The sequence below is a fragment of the Rhodnius prolixus genome, unplaced genomic scaffold (assembly GCF_049639745.1).
Source record: "Rhodnius prolixus isolate KJV_2025 unplaced genomic scaffold, Rpr scaffold_16, whole genome shotgun sequence".
Lineage (NCBI taxonomy): Eukaryota > Metazoa > Arthropoda > Insecta > Hemiptera > Reduviidae > Rhodnius > Rhodnius prolixus.
Genome location: NW_027411616.1, coordinates 4,101,756 through 4,122,634, shown reverse-complemented (window position 1 = coordinate 4,122,634; position 20,879 = coordinate 4,101,756). Strand labels below are relative to the sequence as shown.

The window sequence follows — 20,879 nt, the reverse complement described above, 5'->3', positions numbered from 1 at the left end:
ACTTCCTTTTAAGAGGAGCAAGAAAAATAAACTGCGATTATAGTAATTCTCCCTAAAATGCAAAGATTTTGAATCGAACGACAATTCATTGATGTAAATCGGTTCACTCATTGATAATTTTAACGATTGCAGTACTTCCTCTTAGTAGGTGTAAGAGCATGATGGCACTTCACAGCCACGTAGAGGAGCTTTAATCACTTCTTCGTGCTAAATTTTATCAAAATCGGACTAAGCTTTGTAGAAATATTGGTAATAATAGTTTTAGAAAGGGCCTTATTTGGGTGGGGGCGAACTCCCCTCCTTATGAGGCATAGCGTCGAGACTTTTAAAGTACAAATCTGTACAAAATTTCGATTCGAATGACACTTCATTCATGAAAATCGGTTCACGTGTCGATTGCTATACTTCCCCTTAACAAGTGTAAGAGCAGATCGTCGCTTTATTGTTAGGTAGGGGAGCCCTAACCCTATCATCCAACCTAATTTTATCAAAATCGGGCCAAGATTTACCAAGTAATTAGTAATAATAATTTTGGAGGGGGCCTTACATAAAGGGGGCTAACTCCTCTCCCATTCGATGTACAGGGCCGAGACCCCCAAAAGGCACATCTACATAAAATTCCCAATCGAATGACACCTCATTCATGAAAATCGGTTCACGCGTTTAGGCGCTACGTTGTTTACAAAAAAGGTAACAAGAACAACAACAACAACAAGAAGAACAAGAACAAGAACATTTTTTGAAAAAGCCGTTTTTGCTCATTTTCGGCAACTTTTCTCTCGAAACCTATTAGATCTGGGTGGTTGCAAAAAAATTACAGTTATAAAGGAGGGTTCGGAGTAAGATTTAAAGAAAATTTGGGAATTTTATCTTTTATAGAAAAATAGAAAAAAATTGTCAAAGTTGGGTGTTTTTCAACGTTACACTTTTTCGTGCAGTTTTTGATGGTCAACCCTTATACAACTGTCCTACCGGACAGTTTTAATTACCATTATCTTCATTTTTCAAAAATGGACTTGCCCCACGTTCAAAATAAACGGCTCGTATGTTGTATGAGTGTGTATTTTGTCCACCGCAACTCAAAAATGAAAAATAGCAGAAAGTTACTATCTGATATTTCCCTTAGGTACTAATAAAGAGTGCCTCAAATAGATTTTGGTAAAAATCAGTCAACCGGGAGCGCGACTTTACTGAATACATTTTCCAGTTTTTAAAGATTTTCCCGAAAACGGCTCCAACGATTTGCATTAAACTTGGTGGGATAGTTGCACATTTGTAGATCTATTACTTTTATTTGGAACATTTTTTATAGAAAAATTCGAAAAAGGCCAAATCTGGAAGTGGGGGTGATTAGGCTTTCCTCTAAAGTGCCATTAAACCTTATTGTACTCCCTTGATAGCTGTATTATAATAACAAACCAATAAAAAACTAAATTTTCACATTTGAAGAAAATCGGCTGATGTAGTTGCCACTTTACTGAATGATTTTTAAGTTGAAATCAGTGATTACAAACGTATTAAGTACCACTTATATTTTATACATTTTTGTTCGGAAAATTCGGTTATGGGTACCAGCGACAGGGGGTGGGTTGATACCCTTTATGTGCCATTTTTCTGTAAGGTACTTTCTATCTTTTGTGTACTATTAAGGGGAGTTTAATGTATAATTGAAATCGATTATGAAGAAAATTCCTCAACCGAAATCCTTCTATGTTCAATGGCTATTAGCTCTTTCTGTAAACTTCTCATTAGTAAGGGCAGGTTACATTTCGGTTTTGCAAAATAAAATGTTGGTTGTATTTAGTAATGCCTATTTTTTCGGGGACGGCTTTACGTCCAACTACCGAATTAGTTGTCGTGGACGGAGAAAACTAGCATAGTACTTTACTGCAATTTCCTTTTATTAACCACGAAATAAAATCCAAGGCCTAGACCGGGAATCGAACCCAGTACTACAATACTTCTTAGCTTTGCGGGCCTCGCCTCTAACCGTTCGGCTACCACCTCGTTTAGTACGGGTCGAATATTCGGAATTTAAGAATATGGGTAAGAACCTTGAGAATAGTAACGAGCAAGTTGTATTAATGTTACACCAGTTTTTTAATTTTTTAATTCTGTAAATAACTGTCTTAAACAAGGTGTCAGTATCCTTTGTTTTTTAAAAATAAATGTAGCAATAATAATAATAATAATAATAATAATAATAATAATAAAATATCAGACTATGTAAAAATGATGAACTTCTCATGATCAGTGACATTAAGTTGGAAACAATGAAGTGAACAGATTGTTGTTCAATGAAGTAGACTTGGTCTACCAGTTTGCGTCAAGTCCCAAGCAGTACACAGTAATTTTATTTACTCTAAATCATTCCTTTACAAATAACTGAAAACTAATAATCATCAACTGCGAGTCAACACCTCAAGACTTTTTAGAAAGTAATTAATTTAATCAATTTTTTAAAAAATAAACCATTCCCAATTTAAAAAAATCGTTAAGCCATTTTCGAGAAAATATAAAAAAGGTTATTCATTAAAGTTTCACTTTAATGGAGTCTCAGCTGTCCTGATGACAGATTTCGGCTGAATTTTAGAATCGGAAACGTGTCTTCTATAGGAATCGAAGTTTGATATGTTTTGAACTTGATACTTTTTTCCTCTTAGTAGGATGAGTAGAAATTAAAAGTAGAACTTAAATTAGAAGTTAAAACTAGTTACTGAACTAGTTAGTTTATAATATTAAATTAGGGAAGTCTTTCAAAAGTTTTTTCGCTTGTGAAGTATGTAAATCAGTAAACTAATCAAAAAGTTTTAATTTTTTCAACGATCCCTCACTCTATTTACAGACACCGATCTCTAGTTTCATCAATTTCTCTACTCGCATTGAGAATCCCCCAAAACTGAATTCTTTGAAACACAATTCGAAAAACATTTCATCCTCGAGAAAACTCGGCAAAAATATAATATATCATCATGTGAACCAGAGTATATTAATAATAAGATATTTACCTCAAAGTGCTTTTTTCACATAATTCCATCTGGATGTACATGTGTAGCGAAGTTTTCTGAGGTGTTTGTGGAAGTACTGAAGGTTCATTGGTATTACTTTTAGGGAGTGCTGACATTGAAGATTGCATAGGTGACTTAGATCCAGATCTAAATAATTATAGAATATCTTTTTTGAATCATAGTTCCATATAGATTTTTAAATAAAATAATTTTCAACTTGTTTAGTGGAGTGAATTATGCATATTTTCTTATTTTGCTTGAAATGAAACGACATTTTTTCTCGCTTGTTGTCTTTGTCCGTCGCGTAGCTTTATTTACTTCATATAATTTCTTTATAACCCTGAAACAAACCTACATGAGAATTCAATGCGACCTGCCGCGGGTTTCAACTCACAGCAGTTTTAATGCCATGCTGACTCAATCTAACCTTATGAAGAAAATCGAGGCATGAGGCTCATAAAAACACCTCCACCTTTTTTTTCTTCTTCCAGCCCCTTTACATATTCTAACAGGAGATGAAGCGGCATCTATTTTGTTTGAATTTCTTATCACTAATTGGCGATATAAGACCTTTAAGATTTTTAAGACCAGAGAAGATTACAACGCAAAAACGATTGGTGGGAAAACCGACAGCTTGCGAAAAGAAATTACCTCGAGTATATTAGTGAAGAGAAACAAAAAATTCTTCGAGGAAATACCGAGACTTATTAATTTAGCTATTTCAGGAGCTTTGCAAACCACATTTGTGCTACATCTCAATGGAGGAGTCGTTCCTTAACTTGCCCCCATTAGATGTAGTCATTAAAGGTGAAACTATAGAATTGCATTTTGAGGATCAATAGTAACGGTAAATGGATTAATAGCTTCCAAGAAAAGTTATCACAAAGGTGGATCCTGCTTTTTTATCTAGGACAGAGTAGTTTTTAGGGGGTAAAAAGATGAATTTTATAAAGAATTATCAGACAAGGCTTCTGAATCAGGGTGATGAAGTCTGCAAACTTGATCTGTTATATGGATAAATCAAGGTAGGAAAGTACGAGTCTGACAGGAGCTAGTATGTGGATAAAGGTAAGGGCTGTTGAGATTGGCCTGCCGCTGGGGCTTTTGACTACTGTGTTTCAAGCAGAAGTCATGATAATTTAAGCTCTCTGAAAGTAACTACAGAACAACAGGTTAGTGCAATAATAAGTTTCTCGAATAGCCAGGCTTCCTTTACAGTTCTGGAGAAGCTGCAATACTCATCAAAGCTGGTAATGGTCAGTGGCAGACTTAATGAACTAGGACAGATAAAACACTGTCTTTTCTGGATTCCTGGACACCTCAAAATCCTGGCTAATAAAATAGCTGATGGGTAGGTGATAATGAGCCCTTCTTAATCCTATGTACATTCAGAGCCAGAGCTACCTATTTCTAGCATTATTGGGCTACCAGAATCAAAGAGAGGGGATTAAAACAAGTGGACATGCGATGGCGCTAACTCTCACACCCATTAGAGAACAGATTTAGAGTAGCTTAAGTTTATTCAATGAAGTAGAATATGAAATAACCTAGTGGCGCTGATTACTGGACATGCTCTGTTACTCCACTTGTTTAACTTGAAGGTAATTCGCTCCGTGTCAACAGTGTAGATTGAAGAGTTCATAGTCTGTGTCACATTACTTCGGGGGCAATTCTCACGCATGGCCACAGCAAATGAAGATCTTTGGAGTGGATGTGATTCAAAGACTTTATAAATTTCTCTTTTACAGATTTGGAACGGTACTATAACGAGAATTGTAAGTCAAAGATACCAGTGTGAAGATTGGATGTCAGAGTCTGCTAAGAAGTTTTTCTATGGGATAGGATATGAGATTAGGATTTTCTATGGGACAGGATGGGGCCTACCTGGTCTAGGTCTATTGTCTTCGGGCAACCGCTTCGAAATAAAATAAACTCGCATTAGGGTGCGCACCTTTTAGCTGCGATGAATGAGGACCCACGTTTAATCTAATCTTATCATACCTCAGAAGTGATCCACATTCCATTTATAAACAAATTTTGGCAAATAATAGGAAAATGAAACAGGACACCCAGACGGAAAGTAATGTAATAGTAAATATTTAAACAGAGAACCAAGATGGAAATAAGCGCAAACAAAAGAATGTGGTAGGTTCAAACCAATCTAAGCTACGGTTAAAATAAACCTTAATATTACTAAATTAAATCATGTTGATAGTTTAAGAATCAGACTGAGGATCCTATAAGGTTACCCGAAAGCACCACCTTATTTAAAAAAGGCAATTATATGAGTGTACTCAATGTCTACTAGGAAACTATTGCACAACAACCGTGCTAGAAGTACAAAAAATATAAATGCGATTAAAATATATATGTGATAATAGAATTGGATAACAGCATATCTATAACAATTCGACTTCTATGGTAAAAAAAAAGAAAAAAAAAAGGATTTAATCTGTACATAACCAGAACATTACTATAGATCCTCCACTGATAACAGTTTTATCGGACTAGAGGGTGAAACATGTAATAAGAGGCCTCGATAAAACTGCACGGTAACCTAGCATTTTTGTAATATATAAATGAGCCTTTTTTACATAACAAAATTAGTTAAAATTTTATTCGTACTTTGATGATCTTAAAACATGTACATTACATTTTCCAGTAAAAATTATTTATAAAAATCTGATAAGATGATACATAGAATAAATAAAAGTATTTACGGCTTAAAAATTTAATCTAAGAAGGTGTAAGTTTAAATTACCTAAACGCTATCCATGTATCGCTTGAACTATCGTCCGATGTACATTCGCTAGCTTTATCTATTGTCCAATCTCTCTTATTTTGTAGAGAAAGTAATTTTTCCGTTGGGCTTTTCGCTCTGTTCTAAACAAAATTTCTGTTTACTTCTAATTAAAAAAGAAAGAATAATACTAGTGTCCTTAACTTTAGTTTTAATAAAAGAACCTATTGGTGAGCCTGTAAAGGAGGTCTGATACTAAATAACAGAGCCTTCTTTACAATAATAATATAATATTTCAATAACATCTTAATTTTACAGTAAGAATAAAAAATAAAATAAAAAAAAATGGAAATGCATCACAAAATAAATGTAAACAATAAAATAAAAAACAGCTCTGTGAGGAAGAATTCAGATTTTTCTAGACCGAAATGTGCAATAATTATCAGTATTATCTTTATCACTTGTATAACAATACACAGGATTCGTTTGAACATTCAAATCTAATAATTTTCATTTTCTATTTTTTTTTACAGAAATTGGAATTCTTCGGTACAATTTGACATTAACGTTGACTAAACAGAGCCGCAATACAGCTAGATTCAGTAACCGAATAAACAAGATAGCATTAAGATAGTGTTCTCTAAAAGGCTGCAACGCTTAAGAGTGGAAGAGGAAATGTAAAATGGGGTCTTGTACCTTGCAGATCAAACAGAGATTGCCCTCATCGAAGACAAAAGAGAAACCTTCGACACAATTCTTGAACACTTTAGATTACATAATCGAAGCTGAATTATCACTCTTATTTTACTAAAATCGCAATTCCAATCTAAATGGATCCCTTTCTTCCCAAGCCCCTTACAAGTTTGTAAAAGCAAACGTATCTACAGCTTAAAACATAGTGAATGAATATTTGATTTATTCTTCTACAGCAGGTTAAGTTCACGAGCAACTAAAATATTCAGACAACCATTTGAAGAAAACAGAGACTTTACTGTATTTGTCTGAATAATATTAATGTCAAATTGCAGATCCAAAAAAATATTCACAAGATGTGGGACAAGCAACTAAGGTACGTTTCAGGTACTTCAATTTGTAAGCAAACCATACTTGTAAATATACGCATCTTTATGGGATTACATTCTAATCGGACAAATGCAGTTGGTATGATTTTGGAGAGGTGGTAAATTTGTTTCAAAAATTGCGGCTGCATTATTTCAAACCGAAATCTCACTAGAATACAGAAAGTGTAGTTTATTACAGCCTTCAAAATTTTAAACGGGATTCACTCCTATTTGCCTTAGAATCAATCAATATACTTTTAATCCTGCTGAATGCCACTTTACCTCTAAAAAGAAAATACTTCGGTGCTTGATGGAGTTATATAAAATTATTACCGTTTTCAACAGTAAACCTGAATAAATAATTGGCCAAAATCTTTAACGTTTAAAGTTATTAGAGAAACTTTAACGTTTATATTTACAAGTTAATTATGGCTCACTGTGAACTTTACACATATTGCTATATTTTCCAAATAGAGTTCTTCAAGGTCTTGATACAGTATGGTTCCAGATCATGTGAGTGTGAATGTCGAATTCTCTGTGTATTTGTGTGTTCCTAGAAAACCATGGGGTTAAGTAATTAGAGAAAAACATTAATTTGGTTTTATTGGTATTCAGTTTCAATATTCTTCTAAAATCACTAGTTTTGCCTGAAGCGTCAGTTATTCATGTGGCAAAAATGGCTATATCGTCTGCATAGAAAAGCATCAATACATTAAAAAGGTCCATGGCTATTGACAGAACAAGCACCACGGGAATTAAAAAAATTAATAATCACCAAAAAGAATACGTTGAATAACACTGAAGAAAATGGTTCTGTTTGAAGAACTTCGGCTGTGACATCAATATCCTCAGTAGGAATACACGAATTTTAGAGTGATCACACATGAATTTTATTATATTAGTTATTAGTTCTTTTGTTTATTCGCAGAGAAAATAAAAATAGTCCGAACCTACCATTAAGAAGCGCAAAAAACAGAATATTTTGTTCAAACTTCCTAAACACATCAGTCGGGGTACACCATCCCGAACTGAGTCATTCTTGATTTTTGACCTAGATTTCAGTGGTTTAAAAGAGAAAGTAATGTAGTAGTGAGAGAAATAACTGATAGAAGGTAGATCTAGAGTAAAGTAATATCATTTCTATTTTATATTGTGTTGAAAGGTACCCCACCACTGGGGCAGATATTAACATTAAACACAAGATTTTTAAATAAAAAATATATAGATATGTATATAAAGTACCAACTGTTTATTGATATAGATCTGTTCAGAATACTTAAAAGTTGTAGAAAACAAAATAAAAAGGTTCAATAATAAGATTCTGTGCACTCAGATCTGAACATGTAAATTTTGTTCAAATGAGCCCCCACTCGACTATATATGATAGCACAAACACATTGTATTGGCCACCAAGTTTCGTTCTGAAGCCATTCTGTTCTTTAGAGATCACCAGTAGTTTCACATCAAGATACTAGACGTCTAGCAATAATAGAAGAGAAAACCTTATGCAAACAATTCTGAATCGCCATGCCACGATAATTCAGGAGGTCGTTTTAAATATAATTTTTACCTATGATAAGGTCCTTGGCGAAGAAATAGATCCGGTGTTCAAAACTGTATAAAACTAATTTAGAGTATGATGCTCCCAAGAGAAGGGGAAGTACGATAAAATTCATAGGTTACTGAGTCACGGTCAGGGCTTTTATTTAATTTTAAAGTTTCATCATCATCATTATCATAATCATTCCCCCAGTTTACCGCCTAAGCAGTGTTGGGAGTTTTTTTGTAGAGTGCGGTCCAACTCTGTCTGTCCCCCGCCAGCTCCTTTCTCTTCTGCCAATCTATTCCTCTCCTCTGACAGGCCTCTCTAACTCCTTCCTCCCATTTCCATCTGGGTCTACCTCTCTCTCTTTTCCCTTCCACCAGTGTGCCGTATGCAATCTTTGCTACTCGGCTAGGATCCTTGCGTAGCAGGTGTCCCAGCCATCTTAACCTGTTTTCTTCTATCTTTTCTACAGCTGGTCTGGTTCCGAGCTTTGCCCTGATCGTTGTGTTGCGGATCCTATCTCTTCTCGTTTTACCTTCCACTTTCCTCAAGAACCTCATTTCGGTGGCTTGAATTTTTGATTTATTTTTAGAGGTTAAGGTCCAGGACTCGCTCGAGTATGTTAGGATAGGAAGGAATGTTGATTTATAAACAGCCATTTTTGTAGCCTTAGTCACCTCTCTGTGATTCATGATGCCTCTCTTGGTCGCCTCGAACATCCTGCTTGCCGCGCTGACTCTTTCGGTTATTTCCCGATCAAAAAAGCCATTCTCCTGCAGGTGTGCGCCTAGATATTTGAAGGTCTCCACTCTCTCAATCACCTTTCCATTTAATCTCATGACCCTCATTGGTTTCCCGGATTTTTTGCCTATCTTCATGACCTTTGTTTTTTCCGGATTAATACTCATGTTTATTCTAGTTAATTCTTCTTGGAGAATCTTCAGGTTATCCTGAAGATCTCTGTCATTTTCCGCGAGTATTACCAAATCATCGGCAAACGCCAGTACGGATAGGCTAACTGGTCTCAGGTTTAAGTAACCAAGATTTTAAAGTTTTTAAGTTTTAAAGCAGCAAGTGTACTCCGAGACGGTAATGTTATTGAAGTCGAAATCTCTACAATATACTGATTAATTCATCTCTGATGATGGATGAAAGTCGAAAATCAATCACAGACACAAAAAATATACGTGCTTCGACGGATAAAATCAATGATATTATCCAGTACTATGGCCCTACCACATTTTTAAATACATGTACGTATTTATGTACATTTGTATATTTTTATGAAAGGCAATTATCATTAAAGTATCTGGACGTTAAGCCCCGCCTGAAAAAATAGGCGATTACTTACTTATCATTGAAGTACTTACTAAATAATTATTTGATTACGAAAATTCTTTCTTTACAAGTACACAATTAAAGGGACTAAATGTAATTATAATTTAGAAATGTATTGTTACTACAAGTAGTTATCTATTTGTTATTAACTGTCGGTAATAACAAATAGGTAACTTTGGTTTGTGCTTTTGTATCCTGTTGTAACATAAATTCAAGAATGGAATTACGTTTTAAATCCGTGATTCAAATTGGACGGTAGCAGATACTCTAACTTTCTAGAAGCAAATCCAAACTCAATTCTATTGGCTACGGTACGCCAAGAGACTAATGATTGGAAAAGGTTAGTTACGATTCCCGAAGTACCACTTCAGGGTTCCCAATCTAAAAAACTAAAAAACTTGTTAGGCTCACTTCGCATTACCCAGTGAACAAATAATATAGTCATTTTTGCAGACTACTCCATTAAATGGGTTGAAGCGTAAAGTCCTGACAGTTGCTAATACGTTAGTAGAAAATTTCATCTTGCGCTAGTGTTCCAAAAGAGATTCATTCTGATCAAGGATCTCAGTTTGAATCAGCTCTCTACCAAGAGTTGACACATCATTTGGAAATGATTAAAACAAAGACCGTCCCTATTACCTACATTCGGAAAGCCTGGTCGAGAAGTTCAACAGAAAATTGTGCTAAATGTTTTAGTCATTTCATGAATGGGCGTCAAAACGATTGGTATGAGCAAATGCCTTTAGTTATGACGGCATACTCTCCAATGAGCATGAAACTGAGGGACCACGCCGTACTATACACTGATTGGACCTGCTCGTAGATGTAATCTAGGAAAACCCGGAACAGGGAGAATCTCTCAGCGAATATGTGAATAGGAGAGACCATTGGAGGCGGCCTAAGAGTATCTCAGGCAACAAGAAGAGGTGAAGCAACAACACAAAAAAAAAGTTCGTGGCAGAATATTCACTCAGGACATGGAGGAAGTGTCTGGGTTTGGTTTTTTTGAAGACTGTGTCAAGCTGCATCTGCTCTGGACGTTCACCGTTTTAAAGGAGTTATTTGGAATGAGAGATTTCACCAAACCCTGGCAACGCCTAGTGGTCCACATTAATCGACTGAAGAAGAATGTGACACCGAAAAACGGCGAAGATTGTAGGAATATAGATAAGGCAAATATCTAGCATTATGCGATAGTAAAATATCATATGAATAAATCTATAATAAACTATGTTTAGAATTAGATTGGATGCTTTCCGAGTGAAAAGTAATTACAAAATAAAGACGAGAAGTTTGGCTAAATATTGTATTTCTTCAAACTTTCCATTTAAAATATAATATCTGCCATTCTGCCAAAAAGATCTTAAAAAGTTATAATTATAATTATCTTATTAATATTACTAAATTATTAATAAAAGTTATTATAATTATCATCACAATTATAATAATATATAAAATTCACTTTTTTACTGACTAATTTTCTTCAAACTTAGCATCCTATCAATACTCTGTCTAAATTAATAGCATACATAGCTTATAGAACCTATATTACTTTGACTTAACATATGTTAAATATGTTAGATTTGCCATTTGCCCTACAGAAACATCCAAAAAAGACAATATTCTAGCAGATGTAACAGGTCGTCAAAAAAAAAAAGAAAATAAAATCATATAGATGCTGGTTCTGTTTTTTTAAAAATCAAGTATATCTTTTAAGCAAAGCATTAGCTATCCTATTTGTTTACCTTGCGATTACGTTCGAATTCACTATCATCGGTACTCTTTGTATCTTCCATTGCCGCCATTTCTATCCATGAATTGTAATATCTTACTACATTCTCGTGATTTAACCTTGATAATAATTTTACTTCTCGTGTAATCTTCTTGTTTAATTGTATTTTGCATGGATTAAGTTCAATTCTTTTTACAGCGTAGAATCCATCGTCTAATTTATTTCGGACCTATAAGATACTGAAGTGAAATAAAGTAAACACTTGTAAAAATAGAAATAAAGTAATATTAATGCAAGGGCAGTTGACAAAAATAATACTATTGTAGTTAAATAATACAGCAACCAACTACGTATATCTGTGAAGCAGTAATACTTTCAGTGCGCTGGAATATGTGCACATCCGACCAGAAAGATAACCGTTTTTTGGTTAAATTTTTGGCGAACCCTAAGACTAGTCGATTTTGTGGCTGAAACGTTGTACTTAAAATTAATATTATCAGTCGCATGGAATCGGAATGCGAAGGATTTACTCTTGAGGAATAAGCTTTACCGCAAGCTAAGCCCGGTAGTGAGGCTAATCTTGCGATCTCAAAACTTGTTTCCCCAAAGCCGAAAACAGACTTCATTGCTAGTATTAGGATCTTCCGTCCATATGCGGAGGAATCCAACGGGACCTGGAAAGACGTAGCAATCTGGGATATTCCATAATAGACATTTAAATATCTATATACTTGTTATAAAACACTGAACAATAAAACTTGTCATATTCGTAGGTATTCTGCTAATAACATATGACAGAGCAGCAATGTTAGCGGATGTGCCGGGCTCATGGATGTGCCTTCTGGTTCGACAGTTCTACTTCTCGTACTTCATGCTTGTTCGGAATAATTCAAGAACTTTTACTCCGCAAGTTCAGTTGTTAATTTCTGATATTATTTTTCGAGTATTCCACAGTGTGTAAAGTAAGTAATTACTTCAGTCGCTACTTTTATTCCTTGTGCTGTTTAACCTTGTTTACTTGGCGAATTAAACAAAAAAACTGACTTGAAAGGAGTTACCTCCCATCGGTGGCTACCCAATGAGTCACATTTTAAACCCCACCGCAGAGTAAATCGACGTTTAAGATTGTCGTCAGAAAGAGTTAAAAATTAAAGCTGATCAATGAAAGGTTTGGAAATACGAAAAGGTGAGAATGAAACTTCTAATGGGTGGAGATTAGGTCCTGAATAAAAAGTTCTTTTTAGATCGGAGCGAATTAGAGATGTTCTGTAAGAGACATAGTATGGAGCATTGGTTATATGGCATAGAATTTGTTTCTGTACTTTTGGAATCTGTAGATATTGGCATGTTGACTGAATCCCACAGTTCTAATCCACAAGTCTAAATCGGATTCATAGCACGTTATATCAGTACTTTGACGTTAAGCGTCATTTTGAATGTCTGTCAAGCAGTCTCGCCAGTAACTAGTACTAGGATTTTTGAGTTCTTGTCTTTTAAGGTGTGTATGTGGATTCCATGTCAAACGTTTATCCATGTATAGTTCGTGATATCATTTAGTAACGGTGCAATGAATTAGTCTGGTTATAGTAAACTGGAGGACTAACGACATGACTAAGAGTGAAGGTTATGTTCTGACACTTTTGGACGTTTACTTTCATTTTCCACTTTTTAAACATTCTAGAGAAGTTAAATGTTGTTTTGGGTGAGTTAGGTCTGATATGAGTATTAAAACTGTCCGGTAGGACAGTTGTATAAGGGTTGATCATCAAAAACTGCACGAAAAAGCGTAACGTTGAAAAACACCCAACTTTGACAATTTTTTTCTCTTTTTCTATAAAAGATAAAATTCCCAAATTTTCTTCATAATATAGGGCAAATCCTCCTTTATGACTGTAATTTTTTTGCTACAACCTAGATTTGATAGATTTTGAGAAAAAAGATGCTGAAAATGAGCAAAAACGGCATTTTCAAAAATTGTTCTTGTTCTTGTTCTTCTTGTTGTTGTTGTTGTTGTTACCTTTTTTGTAAACAACGTAGCGCCTAAACGCGTGAACCGATTTTCATGAATGAGGTATCATTCGATTCGGAATTTTATGTAGATGTGCCTTTTGGGGGTCTCGACGCTGTACATGGAATGAGAGAGGAGTTAGCCCCTTTTATGTAAGGCCCCCTCCAAAATTATTATCATTAATTACTCTGTAAATCTTGGCCCGATTTTGATAAAATTTGGTAGGATGACAGGGTTAGGGCTCCCCTACGTAACATTAAAACGACGATCTGCTCTTACACTTGTTAAGGGGAAGTATAGCAACTGTTTCAAATTATCGAAACGTGAACCGATTTTCATGAATGAAGTGTCATTCGAATCGAAATTTTGTACAGATTTGCACTTTAAAAGTCTCGACGCTGTGCCTCATAAGGAGAGGAGTTTGCCCCACCCAGGTAAGGCCCTTTCTAAAACTATTATTACCAATATTTCTATAACGCTTAGTCCGATTTTGATAAAATTTAGCATGAAGAAGTGATCAAAGCTCCTCTACGTGGCTGTGAAGTGCCATCATGCTCTTACACGTACTAAGAGGAAGTACTGCAATCGTTAAAATTATCAATGAGTGAACCGATTTACATGAATGAATTGTCGTTCGATTCAAAATCTTTGCCTCTTTGCCTTTTAGGGAGAAGTGCTGTAATCGCAGTTTATTTTTCTTACTTCTCTTAAAGGGAAGAACTGAAATCGCAGTTTAATTTTGCTATTTACGTACAAATACCTTCCTATTTTATTCAAAATGCTTTCTCAAAAAAATTGTTATTGAGGATGGTTTGGGGACCGCAACTATAATCATTCTTTAAAAAGATCTCTCCAGTGGTAGTAACTCCGACTTAACACCTTTTCAGGTTATAATGATACAATTAAAATTTATTATTCCCAATTTTAATAAAATCTGTAAAGCAGATATGTAACTTTGAAGAACATACAAAAAGGAAAATCTATCCAAAAGGTACAAAAATCTCTTTAACAAAAACTTACAGTTTAAAATGTTAAGTATAAGGGTTGATTAAACGCCAAAAGGTACACAAATCAGCAAGTACCCAACATTTCATTAATACTTCATTAATATTTAAGTAATTCTACTGCATTAATTTTCATTAATATTTTTTTGAATTTATTAGATGTTTCACAGACCCTTATGCTGGCCAGTTCATTCATTTTATTTTTCTTTTTTTTATGATTTAAATCGCTTCAACATCTAAGGTTATTGGCGCCCGGAGCTTTTTTCAGTGCACTGCCGGCCTCCGGACAGTGTTCTCTCGTTACAGACAACACTGTCCATCACCCGGACAGTGAGCTGTAAGAAGCTCTTAGAAAGAGAAAATCTAAGGGTCTGCAGCTGGATTCGAACCCGGAACCTCCACGTGGGAATCCAATACGCTAACCGCATAGCTAATCCCTTCCCTTTGTTCATTCATAATATTTTATTTTTTTGTTCTAATTATGATAAAATGTATATTATATCTTCATTTATTAAATAGGTACTTTATTTTAGCTTTATTCCAAATTATTCTTCTGATTTATCTTTATTATGCTATTTATTCTGAGTAGTCACATGTATGTACGAGTATGTACATACACGTTAAAGTAGAAAAAGACTAAGTAGAGTCGGCTACTATTTAAATTTGAATCACGGATTTAAAACAATATTTCAGTCTAGAATTCGTCTTTCCGAAGTATTTGTGAGCACAAATAACGCGTAGGTAATATCAAGTAAATTATTCAACAATAATTATTCATTTCTCAATTGTAATTTAATGTAGTCCCTCTAATTTTACTTATAGTAAAATACTGGAATAATTATGTTAGCTGTCATAAAAATATGCATATCTTATTTATCTTATATTCCAAATATATAATACTGTGGGAAGACCTAGATGGAGAATGTAATTGAAGAAAACTATATTATTTGCGATAAAGCCAGATAATTATTACCTATTATTATAAACGTTTGACTACTTCATAAAATAACAATTACTTTAATCGAAGAATTAACTTAAACCGACGATTTTTATTTAAAAATAAAAATAAATAAATGAAATCATTGATGAATGTTGGTGTAAGCATTTTTTTAAAAAAGTTTTTGAATTTTCTAGCCTCATATTTTTTTTTTATTTTTTTTAATAAAGTTTTTCTTTTTAACCTGTGATTAATAGTTTGTTGATTAGATATTACAGTCAATCTAAGTTAAATGGTGTTCTACTTGAACAAATATTTTGTAGATTAAAATGGCCAGCATAAGGGTCTGTGAAACATCTAATAAATTCAAAAAAATATTAATGAAAATTAATGCAGTAGAATTACTTAAATATTAATGAAGTATTAATGAAATGTTGGGTACTTGCTGATTTGTGTACCTTTTGGCGTTTAATCAACCCTTATACTTAACATTTTAAACTGTAAGTTTTTGTTAAAGAGATTATGAATAGAATTGATCCAAGAACGCTTCCCCCGCCTCCACAGAGTTAAATGAAGAATTTTCTGTTTCATGACTAATGCAAAAGTAGCGGTCAGAAAGGTAAGACATAAGAATTAAGTATTAGGTAAAGGAAGAATAGTTATGAGTTTGAGAAAAAAACCAAACAATACTGAATTCACTCCAGAAAAGAGGCGATAAGATATACTAAGCAGTAACAGTGATGAATTTTAGAGTGAAAGTTGCGGAATCCCAACTGATGGAGAGATATGATACTTTGAGAATAGGGTAGTGTCGTTTAAGAAGTAGTTTCTCTAGAATATTGCCTACTATTACTTGGGTTATAAGACGTTTTAAGATGACAAGATTTATTAGGCTTAGGAATCACTTTAACTATGGAAAATTTATACTGGATGGGGCAGTAGGTGATTCAGAGAACAGATTGTATTCACAAACTTAGGCTTCAAGATTGGCGTGGAATCGGTCAAATAAAACAACTCGTCTTTTTGCCAACGTTTCGACAAACATATTGTCTTGTTCAGGGCCTGGATATTACAAATATAAAACAATTCACAGAGTCAGTAACATAGAAAATCAGTAATACAGAAATAAACAGTAAAATACAATAAATTCTTTATAATTATTGAGAATACCTAGGAGTACCCTTCTCTTCAAATTCAAAATTCAAGTCTGCTGCCCAGTACTTTTTAGACAAATCCGTTCCCCAAATAGGCAAAGTTATAAGAATATTATGTAATGGCAAGTGTAATAGTTGGGAAGCCAGGCTGAAATTATTTGACGCGATTGTCTCCTCCACATTGCTTTACAGTTCGGAATTTAGGGCTTCACAGAATATGCACACGGTAGAAAGAGGGCATTGAGGTTTTTTAAACAGCTCTTTTGTTGGCCCAAATGTGCCCCCAATTATATAGTTCGCCTAGAAAGTGGGAGGGTAGCGTTAAGCGTAGGAAAATTTTGTCCTACTGGAATAGAGTTCTGGCAATGGAAGAGAGTAGATTGCCAAAATTATGTTTCAATAAGCTCAAAGAATTAGAAACAGTAAGTACAGGAGGAGCAGACAGGAATTGGTTTAGTCAGTTGCGTCGATTGCTGACTGTTATTGGATGTTATTTTCCAAACAGATGTCAGAAAACAGAAATTAAGAAAAATATTCCGGATCTGATAGAGAAGTGAACAAATCATGTAATTTGTAATGATATTAAAACAGCAATCAACTGGAGTGATAGTTCTGCCTATAGACACATTAGTAGGCTGGGTATGATAGAGGAATATATAAAATTCAATTGTGCGATCGACAAAATTAGGGTTGTGAACCAGCTACGAGTGACAAGTGACTTTACAAAAGTGTAAAAGTATGGTTTAAAAGTGGAGGTAATCACTTTATTGATACGCAATCTGCACTATATGTTAATTAAATAAATACGAAACCTGATAATAAATGTCCCATTTATCAACCAATTAGGCGCCACTATCTATCAGAGCTTGTTAGTGAAAATAATTTTAATAAATTTCTAATTTTTCAAAAAAACAAAAAAAAAACACTTAAATAGAATACATTTTTGTACATTAGAAGCTTTAAAATTAAGATCTTTTTGCCTTAATGAATAAATATTAGAAAGTAATATTTAATTTCAGTTTTTATTAATGTACGTCAATTAAGTCTAATTAAAATAGTATTCAGTTTACATTGATTTTTATTTAATTGTTTTGTAAAGATTGTAAAGCAGAGAACCCCTGTAATGTGTATATTGAAACATTAAATACAGTAAATTATCTATCTACATATATTATCTGGGTTAGCTCCAATAAATTTTAAAATAAAAGAAACAGCTATGCTGAACCTAATAACTAGAGACCTCACTTCAATAGAAGGTTTCAATATCAGGGAATTGGATGCTCCTGTAAAAGTTAATGATCCACTTTACCTGCTTAAGAAATGATCTACTTAACTGAACAGTGAAATAATAATGCCAACTGCGAACATTGTGTAGAGATCTATACCAATGAGAGTAAGATGGGGCCGAAAATAGGTTTACATTATGTTGCACTCTAGGCTTTGGGGACACAAACGGTCTTTACTGGTAAGAAAGATAATACTGGCGGGAAATGGCCAACCGTGCACACAAATTTAATAAACTGAGACTATTATGAGGAGTTAAAAAATCATTATCAGTATTTTGCTGCAACAGTAACGTTGTATTGGTGTTGTAATTAATATTTATATAAGATGATTAATTAATACTCTGCAATTAATTAATACTCTGTTGAGTGTAGATTATATATTTATGTGCGCGAGTATTTTTGTATTAAAACTGTCCGATAGGACAGTTGTATAAGGGTTGATCGTCAAAAACTGCAAGAAAAAGCGTAACGTTGAAAAACACCCAACTTTGACCATTTTTTTCTTCTTTTTCTATAAAAGATAAAATTCCCAAATTTTCTTTAAAATATAGGGCAAACCCTCCTTTATAACTGTAATTTTTGTGCAACAACCCAGATCTAATAGATTTTGAGAAAAAAGTTGCTGAAAATGAGCAAAAACAGCATTTTCAGAAATTGTTGTTGTTCTTGTTCTTGTTGTTACCTTTTTTGTAAACTGCGTAGCGCCTAAACGCGAGAACTGATTTTCATGAATGAGGTGTCATTCGATTCGGAATTTTATGTAGATGTGCCTTTTGGGGTCTCGACGCTGTACATCGAATGGGGGAGGAGTTAGCCCCATTTATGTGAGGATCCCTCCAAAATTATTATTAGTAATAACTCTGTAAATCTTAGCTCGATTTTGATAAAATTTGGCAGAATGAAGGGGTAAGGGCCCCCCTACGTACCATTAAAGCGACGTTTTGCTCTTACATCTATTACGGGGGAAGTATGGCACTCGTTTAAATTATCACCGCTTGAACCTATTTTCATGAATGAATGGTCATTTATTTCGAAATTTTAGATAGATTTGTATTTTATAAGTCTTGATGCTGTGTATCATAGAAGAGGAGTTTGTCCCACGCTGGTCAGGCCCCCTCTAATACTATTATCTCCTTAACAAAAACTTACAGTTTAAAATGTTTAGTATAAGGGTTGATTAAACGCCAATTTGGATAGATTTTCCTTTTTATCTATTTTGCAGTTACATATCTGCTTTACAGATTTTTTAAAATTTGGAATAAGCAATTCTATCATTATAACCTGATAAGGTGTTAAGTCGGAACCGTAACTACCACTGGAGAGATCTTTGTAAAGAATGATAGTTGCCATCTTCAATAACAATTTTTTTTAGAAAGGGTTTTGAATAAAATAGGAAGTTATTTGTACGTAAAAAGCAAAATTAAACTGCGATTTCAGTACTTCCTTTTAAGAGAAGTAAGAAAAATAAACTGCGATTACAGTACTTCTCCCTAAAAGGCAAAGAAGCAAAGATTTTGTATCGAACGACAATTCATTAATAGGTACACCCATTGATAATTTAAACGATTGCAGTACTTCCTCTTAGTAAATGTAAGAGCATGATGGCACTTCACAGCCAAGTAGAGGAGCTTTAATCATTCTCCGTGCTAAATTTTATCAAAATCGGACTAACGGTTATAGTAGAAATATTGGTAATAATAGTTTTAGAAAGGGCCTTACTTGGGTGGGGCAAACTCCCCTCCTTATGAGGAGAGTTTTGCAGAAAGTGCAAATCTGTACAAAATTTCGATTCGAATGACACTTCATTCATGAAAATCGGTTGACGTGTCGATAATTTGAAACGATTGCTGTACTTCCCCTTAACTAGTGTAAGAGCAGATCGCCGCTTTAATGTTACGTAGGGGAGCCCTAACTCTATCATCCTACCAAATTTTATCAAAATCTGGCCAAGATTTACAGAGTAATTAGTAATAATAATTTTGGAGGGTGCCTTACATAAAGGGGGCTAACTCCTCTCCCATTCGATGTACAGCGTGGAGACCCCCAAAAGGCACATCTACATAAAATTCTGAATCGAATGACACCTCATTTATGAAAATCGGTTCACGCGTTTAGGCGCTACGCAGTTTACAATAAAGGTAACAACAAGAAGAAGAAGAAGAAGAAGAACAACAATTTCTGAAAATGCCGTTTTTGCTCATTTTCGGCAACTTTTTTCTCGAAATCTATTAGATCTGGGTGGTTGCAAAAAAATTACAGTTATAAAGGAGGATTTGCCCTATATTATAAAGAAAATTTGGGAATTTTATCTTTTATAGAAAAAGAGAAAAAAATTGTCAAAGTTGGGTGTTTTTCAACGTTACACTTTTTCGTGCAGTTTTTGACGATCAACCCTTATACAACTGTCCTACCGGACAGTTTTAATTACTGATCTTTCTAGAAGGCTTAGTCCGATTTTGCTAAAATTTAGCACAAAGAAGCGGTTAAAGCTTCCCTAAGTGGTTCTAAAGTGCCATCATGCTCTTACACCTACTAAGAAGAAATTCTGCAATCTTCAAATTATCGAACGAACTGATTTAAATGAATGAATTGTCTTTCAATTTGAAATTTTAGATACAGTAGATTCGGCTTTTGGGGTCACGATGGTATATCCTTAGGAGGGGAGTTTGCCCCACTTAAATAAAGCCCCCTTTTAAACGGTTATTAATAATAATTCTGTAATTTTCGACCGTCATTGATCAAATTAGGCAAGAAGAAGAATTTAGAATGTGTGACATTTAAGTGTGATCCTGCTCTTACACCTAATAAGGGAAAGCATTTGCAATCATGCCGTATTTGCAGTATTCTCTTTGTCCGTTTACGGATAAGAAGTGTAATTGCAAATCATTTTTATTTCCCCTCTTTAGAAGTTATTGTGATCACAGCTTTTCTTTTACATCCCTTAAGAGGAAGTAGTCTTATCAAATTTTATCTTTTTTCTTTTATTGGAAATTGCAATTTTCTTTCTATTATCCCTCCTAATGGGTTGTAGTTTCACAACCACATCATTTCTCTACTCTCCATCT

The 20,879-nt window shown here is 34.2% G+C and overlaps 1 protein-coding gene across 5 annotated transcripts in view; it reads right to left on the bottom strand.

The window, feature by feature from the left end:
- LOC141457473 (eIF-2-alpha kinase GCN2-like) overlaps positions 1-20,879 on the bottom strand; it is an 82,242-nt gene that overhangs the window by 47,929 nt on the left and 13,434 nt on the right. For all 5 annotated transcript variants that reach the window (XM_074134501.1, XM_074134500.1, XM_074134502.1 and 2 more), the window contains exons 8-10: positions 11,439-11,654; positions 5,770-5,891; positions 3,009-3,155 (exon numbers count right to left, since the gene is read on the bottom strand). In XM_074134501.1, coding sequence (XP_073990602.1) covers positions 3,009-3,155; positions 5,770-5,891; positions 11,439-11,654 — 485 coding nt within the window. The remainder of the gene's footprint in view (positions 1-3,008; positions 3,156-5,769; positions 5,892-11,438; positions 11,655-20,879) is intronic.